Below are 10982 nucleotides of genomic sequence, written 5' to 3' on the forward strand. Positions count from 1 at the left end.
CGATAGTCATGACACTTCTTTACAAACCACCACCCAACAAGCCAACAAAACCAATACGCCAACAAGACAACTTTTCTATAGAAGCTCAACATTCTACCACATGCCCTCATCGTGTCCATTCATCCAGTTCCTGCACAACCTACAGCTACAGTTTGAGCACCACTCATTGCACCAGGCTCGCCACCCATCGGACAACCCTCTGAAATCACTCATCAGGCCAAGCTATGAGGTAATCACGCTAACCAACACAAACGCTCTATGACCGTCAATCATCAGAATAACCGCTCATTCGATCACATCAACACACTGTTGCAGACCAAGACAATGTTTAACCATAACAAACAGGCCAACGTTTTCAGTAGACCACCATTTCAACTGTTCCAGTACAGTCATCAACCAAACTTCTCCAGCACCTCCACGCTGATCTGTCAAATAACACTCATTAATTCCCTCCATAAACTGACCGTAGCCACCATCAAAACGATTCTACCACCAACCAACATAACCCTCCAATTCCCAATACAACTTGCACTGTTCCCACGCAAGAGTGCACTGTGGCACCCCCCAGCTATAAGTCTTCTAAAATTATAAATATAATTGCTCTTTTATAACGTGCTTAATACCAGAGAGTGGTTTCTAAGCGCGGGATCATGTTGCGCTGCGTTCTCTTGCTTCCAAGACAAACAGGTTATCCTTCCTCCCCATCCATGTAACACCCAGCACACAACACTCCCACCAACAAAATCACTTTAGCCATAGCACCAACCAATGCAATTTCTTAAGGAGGTACCCACCCCACTTATCCTTTCACAGATCTGCCTCACCCACCGAACCAACATCCTTCCCGAAAACAACATCACTGTTCAACTCATGAAATTGACCCCTCTTCTTGCACTCACCAACCCAACCATTCTACTACCAAACCCTCTACGTACTAAGCCTAACACCTCAACAATCACCAATCTACAGCAACCAGTCGTAGCCCTAGGACACAATCGACAGCCGGCTCTACTTCTCCTCTAATTACATTTCAAAACACCAGTCGTACAACAAAAACACACAAGAATCTTTGGGTCCCATAACAGCCTGTTTGTCGAGGCTCTCCTTCTGCCGAACCACTCTCTGAGCTGCTTGCAAGACTTTGCTCTCTAGGTAAGGGGTGTACGATGGGAAGTGAAGCCTAGGTCTGACTGTGAACATCATCTCTTTTTGCAGGAGTGGAAAGACCTACAGTTACCTGTTCTCCCACCCGACACGCTTCCCCATATACCCAAGCTGGACAGGGGCGGACCACGCGGATGATCTACAGTACATCTACGCCAAGCCCTTCACCACCCCCGTAGCCTACAGGCCCAGGGACCGGGACGTCTCCGGATACATGATCGCCTACTGGACCAACTTCGCAAGAACCGGGTAAGACTCTTGCACTGCCACAGTGTGCGATCCATCCTGTGGACCCCCGATAGAGAGTGGGCTGTTGAATGAACACACAGTGATATACTAAGGTATTAGCCTAATTGACTTAAAAACATTTGACCAAAAACATCGAAGCTGCAGGGGGTCTCTGCCTGCATTTTATACTGGAAAAAAGATCAACTAAATTCGATCAAATGTGATTAGGTCAAATGTGTTAGGCCAAATAGACCCAAACCACATACTAAAGGACTTCTGCTTTTACCACAACAAATGGAATGCGAACTGATGGTCTGCACCAAATGTTTACAAAATGTCTATTCACAAGCTTATGCATTCCTGAGCGCTGGTCTGACAGTGCAGTAACCACCCCTGGCCCCTAGCAAATATCCCAAGTACCTAGGACCTCAAGTCTGTTTCCTAGCAACAGGAAAGAGGTCTTCTCGTGTTATGCCCCAGCCTACTGGAACACCACCCCGGTCACAAGCAGGACTGCTCCAGAGCTCCTGCAGGAACCCAAGGCTCTGCTCCTAAGGGAATACCTAGGGGTCACTTAGGACCTGCTACTCTTAGGGACATGCCACCCTGTAGTTTGGGATATCCAAGCTATTGTGACCCGTAACCTTCCCTTCCACCGACCTCCGTTTACACAAATTACTTGTGCTTACACAGTTTACACAAATTACTCTGTTGCTTCCTTGCACGACCTGTGCATTGCAAGTACAAATGCAAAAATACCAATACCTTATCATTGTGTCTGCGTGTTATGTATTATATGGTTTAGGAAGAGCGTGCATGCATGTAACACGATTGCCTTTGAGGGGAACTTACTTTCCACTGGATAAAGAAAAAAACAAACCTTAAATACATGCACGGTGTGCAGCTGCCTTGACGTACTTTAAGAAAAAAAAAAAAACAGATAATGGGGCAAATAAATGGAACCCATCATTAATTATGTATAGCGCTTAATACCCAGAGGTTTCTAAGCGCGGACCCGGGGATCGAAACTGTGTTGCTCCAGATCCAAGATGAGTGCGTTGCCCCTGAGCTATCCTCCCACGACAGGCATCAAAAGAAAGCCTCATATGCACTGACACTATGTCTGTGAAACAGATTTTAGCAAAAAAAGACCTGGCGAGAAATCAGTAATTGTGAACTTTAAACGATCAGCTTTGTTTGCAATGGTCGACACTGGACTGTAGGGAAATGTCCAAATGTATCTAAATAGAATTAAAAAGACACCACAAATAAAAACACGTTCTGTAAATTGATGTCTGCATCTATATCCGTCCACAAGCCCCTTGGAGGGGTCACAGCCCTAGAGCCAAGATGCTTGGTTATGTGTTCGTGCGTGGATCCTGGCCAGGGGCACAGGTTATAAAAAGTCAAAACAGGAAAAATATTTACGGGTAATGTACAAGCTGAGTGCATGGGGTGGAGCCAAGGTCCCATAGAATGATAATGATAATGATGTGTTACTTATATAGCGCCTTAATCCAAAGCGCTTTACAGAGCACATATTTACATACAATATCACCCTGCTATATATGCCAAGTGCAAGGGGTGGGGCCAAGTTCCCATATACATGATAAGTGCAGGGAGTGGAGCCAAGTTCCCATATACATGCTAAGTGCAGGGGGTGGAGCTAAATTCCCATATACATGCTAAGTGCAGGGGGTGGAGCTAAATTCCCATATACATGCTAAGTGCAGGGGGTGGAGCCAAGTTCCCATATACATGCTAAGTGCCGGGGGTGGAGCTAAATTCCCATATACATGCTAAGTGTAGGGGGTGGAGCCAAGTTCCCATATACATGCTAAGTGCAGGGGGTGGAGCCAAGTTCCCATATACATGCTAAGTGCAGGGGGTGGAGCTAAATTCCCATATACATGCTAAGTGCAGGGGGTGGAGCCAAGTTCCCATATACATGCTAAGTGCCGGGGGTGGAGCTAAATTCCCATATACATGCTAAGTGTAGGGGGTGGAGCCAAGTTCCCATATACATGCTAAGTGCAGGGGGTGGAGCCAAGTTCCCATATACATGCTAAGTGCAGGGGGTGGAGCTAAATTCCCATATACATGCTAAGTGCAGGGGGTGGAGCCAAGTTCCCATATACATGCTAAGTGCCGGGGGTGGAGCTAAATTCCCATATACATGCTAAGTGTAGGGGGTGGAGCCAAGTTCCCATATACATGCTAAGTGCAGGGGGTGGAGCCAAGTTCCCATATACATGCTAAGTGCAGGGGGTGGAGCCAAGTTCCTATATACATGCTAAGTGCAAGGGGTGAAGCTAAGTTCCCATATACATGCTAAGTGTAGTGGGTGGAGCCAAGTTCCCATATACATGCTAAGTGTAGGGGGTGGAGCCAAGTTCCCACATACATGCTAAGTGCAGGGGGTGGAGCCAAGTAACCATATACATGCTAAGTGCAAGGGAAGCAGCTAAGTTCCCATATACATGCTGGGTGCAGGGGGTGGAGCTAAATTCCCATATACATGCTAAGTGCAAGGGGTGGAGCCAAGATCCAATATACATGCTAAGTGCAGAGGTGGAGCCAAGTTCCCATATACATGCTAAGTGCAGGGGACGGAGCTAGGTTCCCATGTACATGCTAAGTGCAGGGGGTGGAGCCAAGTTCCCATAAACATGCTAAGTGCAGGGGGTGGAGCTAAGATCCCATATACATGCTAAGTGCAGGGGGTGGAGCTAGGTTCCCATATACATGCTAAGTGCAGGGGGTGGAGCCAAGTTCCCACATACATGCTAAGTGCAGGGGGTGGAGCCAAGTTCCCATATACATGCTAAGTGCAAGGGGAGGAGCCAAGTTCCCATATACATGCTAAATGCAAGGGGTGGAACTAAGTTCCCATATACATGCTAAGTGCAAGAGATGGAGCTAAGTTCCCATATACATGCTAAGTGCAAAGGGAGGAGCTAAGTTTCCATATGCATGCTAAGTGCAAGGGGAGGAGCCACGTTCCCATATACATGCTAAGTGCAAGGGGTGGAGCTAAGTTCCCATATGCATGCTAAGTGCAAGGGGTGGAGCTAAGTTCCCATATACATGCTAAGTGCAAGGGGTGGAGCTAATTTCCCATATACATGCTACGTGCAAGGGGTGGAGCCAAGTCCCCATATACATGCTAAGTGCAAGGGGTGGAGCTAATTTCCCATATACATGCTAAGTGCAAGGGGTGGAGCCAAGTTCCCATATACATGCTAAGTGCAGGGGGTGGAGCTAATTTCCCATATACATGCTAAGTGCAAGGGAAGGAGCCAAGTTCCCATATACATGCTTAGTGCAAGGGGAGGAGCCACGTTCCCATATACATGCTAAGTGCAAGGGGTGGAGCTAAGTTCCCATATAAATGCTAAGTGCAAGGGGAGGAGCCAAATTCCCATATACATGCTAAGTGTAGGGGGTGGAGCTAAGTTCCCATATACATGCTAAGTGCAAGGGGTGGAGCTAAGTTCCCATAAACATGCTAAGTGCAAGGGGTGGAGCTAAGTTCCCATATACATGCTAAGTGCAAGGGGTGAAGCCAAGTTCCCATATACATGCTACGTGCAGGGGGTGGAGCTAATTTCCCATATACTAAACCCTTATAGCCATTCATTTTTATATATCAGCGCATTATTCTAGCGAGCTTCCATCTTCCTTTGCGGCGTCAAGTACAAATGTGCCTCTTTCATCAGACCTCCAGGCACTGTTGCGTAACTTTAGTCCGCCAAATGCATCTGCGGTGGATACACGCCCTTGCCTTTCCGACCAATCACGGCTCTGTTTTTCTTTACTCCCACAGCGACCCCAACAAAGGAGATTCCAGCGTCCCGACCCCCTGGCTCCTGTACTCAAGCAACAATGGGCAGTACCTGGAAATCACCCACAAGATCAACTTCCAGTCCATGAAGCAGAACTTGAGGGGCAACTTTGTGCGCTTCTGGGCGCAGTCCTACCAGAACCTCCCCAGCACCTCGACGAACCCTCAACCCTGATGTATAAGATGCTATGTCTAAATAAAAGTAGTCAAGAGACCAAACCTCTCGTCTTCGTGTCTGCCCCTTCTCCTGCATGGCCACATATATCCTTCCCGTGATGCACCAAGCGGATGGGAGGTGACACATGTGACTTTTGCTCCAGGCCCTGAAGCATATTGGGGCAACCCCGACAACTAGTCGCGCCACCTCAATGCAGGGGCTGAGCTCTGTGTCTCAAATGGTGTGCAGTCATTTTTTCGAATACAAAAGTTTTGAAAGGCAAACTTTGAATCTTTTTTTTCGAAATACGAAAGTTTCGAATGACAATTTATTCGAAAAAAAATCGAAAGTTTGCCTTTCGAAACTTGGGTTAGGGTTAGGGTTGGGATTTGGGTTAGGGTTGGGGGTGGGAGGGTGGCGTGGGGGTTGGGAGTGCTGGGGGGGAACTCCCCCCCCTCAATATTCACCAAAACCTTAAATGTTAGATGGAGCTGTCCAGTGCTGAAATTACAGGACTGGACAGCTCCATGTAACGTTTCAAAGTTAAAAAAAGGCATTTGAATGCCAATATACACAAATAACTTTGAAATGATGTATGGAGCTGTCCAGTCCTGTAATTTCAGCGCTGGACAGCTCCATGTAACGTTTGTTTCAATGTTACAAACAAATCAGCATTGAAATGCTACTTTTAACATGTAAAAGTGCATTTCAATTGAAACCAATCCATGACTATTGTCGACGGATTGGTTTAGAAAGAAATGCACTTTTGCATGTTAAAAATAGTATGTTGAGCCTTTTGTTTTCGAAACTTTTGTTTCGAACCTTTTGTGTTTCTAATCTTTTGACTCGAAACTTTGACCATAAACCGTCTCAAATAAGCAAGAGGGGCTCTGGTCCTTCCTTTGGACACCCCTGGGAGACGTGGATAAGCACTCAGGGACTAGCTTTCAAGGGGAGTGTTGGGGTGGCACCAGATACTAGGTAACATAGTAAGCAGCACAGGCAATAAAGGGCTATGTTCAGCTAGGGGTATTTATATTCGCAGTGGGTGGTCAGAGCCCTTGGGTTTTGGGGCTCTGCCTGTGGTCAGGATGGGTAGGGCATCGGTAGGGCATCAGGCCCATGTGCTGCGTAGTGGACTTGATAGCTCAGTGTGGGTAGTTCGGTTTGTCCACAGTGCACAGGGTGGTTGCAAGGAATGCAGGCAGCAGCTATGGTCCAGCACAGGGAGTGGTTCCTTTGGGTCTCTAGAACCAGGGAAGATACTGGAGAGTGAGAGAACACAATTCTGTGTCTCTCCCTGCCGGCGTATATTCTTGAGGACGGCACAGGGCACAGACTTTAGATTCATACACTCATACATATTTTCGACACTGATGTTTTTCCTGGCAGAGCAATGGCCCTCATTACGAGTGAGCCAGTCCGGAAATAAGTTACCGGTTGAACGGCTCACTCCGAGTCTGCCAGTAGGGGCTGTGAACTAGTTCTGGCTTCAACAGGCAGATAATTCACTGAAGCACCGGCACCGTTACCAACAGTACTGGTGCTTCAGTGTTCCCATCCTACCAGCAACTTATAATGAGGGCCAATGTCAGTGATCTCAGTTCCAAGATTGCCCTACCTCCTTTTACAGTGTGGCTGCTTCTTAAACTAACTGGCAAGCAGATTCGGGGTCCACCAGGCAAAATATGGGCTCTTGGCTAAGGAGGAGAGGAGTATTACACCATGAAAGTTCCACTGCAGCAGGTCACCAAAGTTATCCAGAGTTTGGGGTCCGCATTATGCAGCCTGTACAGTGCTTTACACGATCAGTGTCCTGAACAGTACTGCTCCCAAGCTCTGGTGCCAGGCTCTCGGCCACAGGTTCTAATCTGAGGGTTGCATTCATTCATCTTCTACCCACCCCCAACACCAGAATATTGGCCTGCACCTAATATGGGGATTGCACCCAAAATAATTGCTAAAGTCCACAGATCGTATCAGTGCTGGGCTGCAACACATGCAGTCCAGCTCTGGGGCCATGCATGCCACGCCCCCTGCTGATTGCTGAGGGCACATCACTTTTTGGGTGGGGGTGGCCCTTCAGTTATATTAGAAACATGGAAATAAACCCCAAAACTAGAAATACCGCCACTACCTTTGGGTATATTACACAGTGTGGTTGCAACGTGCAGAAGCCCAGGCATTCTAAAAGTACAAACCAGGAACTCCCACACAGGAAGAGCCAGGGTTCTTTATAAAAGGATGGGATTTCAGCGGCAGGGGTGTGTGAGAGAGTGTGTCACACATCTGGAGCAGCTGGGGGTGTAAAGGTTAGGACTGAGACCCACTGCAGAGCTGTGTGGATACTCATTCCGGAATAGTACAGATTAGAATTGCGATGCATTGTCAGAGCTGTGTGTGGGCCCAGCTCAGCACTGGATTAGCAGGGAAAGCTATAGAGTGGGATTCAGATGGGCTGGCAGTGTGTGGATCGAAGCACTGGAAGTACACAGCAGGTCACAAGGGCAGGATTGAGGTACATTGGTAGAGCTGTGTGTGGGCCCAGCCTCAGCAGTGGATTAGCAGGGGAAGTTATAGATTGGGATTCCAGATGGGCTGGCAGTGTGCGGGTCTAAGCACTGGAAGTACACAGCAGGACACAAGGGCAGGATTGAGGTACATTGGTAGAGCTGTGTGTGGGCCCAGCCTCAGCAGTGGATTAGCAGGGGAAGGATTCAGATGAACTGGCAGTGTGCAGGTCTAAGCACTGGAAGTATACAGCAGGTCACAAAGGCAGGATTGAGGTACATTGGTAGAGCTGTGTGTGGTCCCAGCCTCAGCAGTGGATTAGCAGGGGAAGCTATAGATTAGGATTCAGATGAACTGGCAGTGTGCAGGTCTAAGCACCGGAAGTACACAGCAGGTCACAAGGGTGGGATTGAGGTACATTGGTAGAGCTGTCTGTGGGCCCAGCCTCAGCAGTGGATTAGCAATGGAAGCTGTAGTTTGGGATTCAGGTGGACTGGCAGTGTGTGGATCTAAGCACTGGAAGTACACAGCGCTCACAAGGGCAGGATTCTGGTACATTGGTAGAGCTGTGTGTGGGCCCAGCTCAGCACTGGATTAGCAGGGAAAGCTATAGATTGGGATTCAGATGGGCTGGCAGTGTGTGGATCGAAGCATTGGAAGTACGCAGCATGTCACAAGGGCAGGATTGAGGTACATTGGTAGAGCTGTGTGTGGTCCCAGCTTCAGGAGTGGATTAGCAGGGGAAGTTATAGATTGGGATTTCAGATGGACTGGCAGTGTGCAGGTCTAAGCACTGGAAGTACACAGCAGGTCACAAGGGCAGGATTGAGGTACATTGGTAGAGCTGTGTGTGGGCCCAGCCTCAGCAGTGGATTAGCAGGGGAAGCTGTAGTTTTGGATTCAGATGAACTGGCAGTGTGTGGATCTAAGCACTGGAAGTACACAGCATGTCACAAGGGCAGGATTGAGGTACATTGGTAGAGCTGTGTGTGGGCCCAGCCTCAGCAGTGGATTAGCAGGGGAAGGATTCAGATGAACTGGCAGTGTGTGGATCTAAGCACTGGAAGTACACAGCAGGTCACAAGGGCGGGACTGAGGTACATTGGTAGAGCTGCGTGCGGGCCCAGCCTCAGCAGTGGATTAGCAGGGGAAGCTAAAGCCTAGGGTTCAGATGGGCTGGCAGTGTGTGGATCTAGGCACTGGAAGTACACAGCAGGTCACAGGGGCACTATTGTGGTACATTGGTAGAGCTGTGTGTGGGCCCAGCCCCAGCAGTGGATTAGCAGGGGAAGCTGTAATTTTGGATTTTGGTTAACTGGCAGTGTGTGGATCTAAGCACTGGAAGTACACAGCAGGTCACAGGGGCACTATTGTGGTACATTGGTAGAGCTGTGTGTGGGCCCAGCCCCAGCAGTGGATTAGCAGGGGAAGGATTCAGATGAACTGGCAGTGTGTGGATCTAAGCACTGGAAGTACACAGCAGGTCACAAGGGCAGGATTGAGGTACATTGGTAGAGCTGTCTGTGGGCCCAGCCTTAGCAATGAAAGCTGTAGTTTGGGATTCAGATGGACTGGCAGTGTGTGGATATAAGCACTGGAAGTACACAGCGCTCACAAGGGCAGGATTCAGGTACATTGGTAGAGCTGTGTGTGGGCCCAGCTCAGCACTGGATTAGCAGGGAAAGCTATAGAGTGGGATTCAGATGGGCTGGCAGTGTGTGGATCGAAGCACTGGAAGTACACAGCATGTCACAAGGGCAGGATTGAGGTACATTGGTAGAGCTGTGTGTGGTCCCAGCCTCAGGAGTGGATTAGCAGGGGAAGTTATAGATTGGGATTTCAGATGGACTGGCAGTGTGCAGGTCTAAGCACTGGAAGTACACAGCAGGTCACAAGGGCAGGATTGAGGTACATTGGTAGAGCTGTGTGTGGGCCCAGCCTCAGCAGTGGATTAGCAGGGGAAGCTGTAACTTTGGATTCTGGTTAACTTGCAGTGTGTGGATCTAAGCACTGGAAGTACACAGCAGGTCAAAAGGGCAGGATTGAGGTACATTGGTAGAGCAGTGTGTGGGCCCAGCCTCAGCAGTGGATTAGCAGGGGAAGCTGTAACTTTGGATTTTGGTTAACTGGCAGTGTGTGGATCTAAGCACTGGAAGTACACAGCAGGTCACAGGGGCACGATTGAGGTACATTGGTAGAGCTGTGTGTGGGCCCAGCCCCAGCAGTGGATTAGCAGGGGAAGGATTCAGATGAACTGGCAGTGTGTGGATCTAAGCACTGGAAGTATACAGCAGGCCACAAGGGCAGGATTGAGGTACATTGGTAGAGCTGCAAGTGTGTCCAAAAGACAAGGAATTGGGGGTGATGCGGTGTGCTGTTCGTGGTTGGCATTCATTCCTTAAAGCGAAGTTCTCCTGCATGTTCCTCTATCGTGCCACTTACCTTCTAGATATACAGTCAAGGTTCGGCATCTTTTGATTCCCTGCCACTCACTTGTCTGGAGCTTTCACCAGTAGCCCTTTGCATTTTACTCTCTAACACTGAAGGGCGGCAGTCACTGTTAAAAGAAAACCTAAAATGCAGATCCAGGTCTTTTTTATATGTGCTTTCGTGTGTGCACATTTTAATGTTTTTTAAATGGTTTAATCCTCCAAAATCCTTTTATTTTCTTTATCCTTGCCATGGAATGCATTTTCACCATAAGAGCATTTTTGCAGCTTGTATCCATTTTAGATGTGAATACTAGGCATCGGCTGCCATCTAGTGGTTATTCTGGAGTATTTCACCTCGTTTACTAGAAGTTTCTCCTAGGTGTTAACATTGGTAGCTCACTAACAGTGTCTCTGCATGGCACGTATATACTTCCCACAGTGCTCCTGAAAGTTAATACCATTTTCAGATTGTAATGTTCTTTTCCCGTCCTGCTTACTTTTGAACTCCTGAATGATGTCATTGAAAATAGTTCAACATCGGACTTAGTGTGCTGCACGCAGTACATGATATGCTATATATCGTTCTCTAAGTATGTTTGTGTGTTGGGGACTCCGCATGTTCACTGCCATCCTTTGCGATCCGGCT

At 48.2% G+C, this 10982-nt stretch overlaps 1 protein-coding gene across 1 annotated transcript in view; it reads left to right on the forward strand.

Moving 5' to 3' along the window:
- The window catches only part of CEL (carboxyl ester lipase), a 42200-nt gene extending 36745 nt beyond the window's left edge, over nucleotides 1-5455 (forward strand). The window contains exons 10-11 of the mRNA XM_069612140.1: nucleotides 1216-1413; nucleotides 5219-5455. Coding sequence (XP_069468241.1) covers nucleotides 1216-1413; nucleotides 5219-5411 — 391 coding nt within the window. The 3' untranslated portion in view covers nucleotides 5412-5455. The remainder of the gene's footprint in view (nucleotides 1-1215; nucleotides 1414-5218) is intronic.
- The last annotated feature ends 5527 nt before the right edge of the window (nucleotides 5456-10982 follow it).

Source organism: Ambystoma mexicanum, chromosome 8 (assembly GCF_040938575.1).
Source record: "Ambystoma mexicanum isolate Mex_15411 chromosome 8, UKY_AmexF1_1, whole genome shotgun sequence".
In the NCBI taxonomy this organism is placed as follows: Eukaryota; Metazoa; Chordata; class Amphibia; order Caudata; family Ambystomatidae; genus Ambystoma; species Ambystoma mexicanum.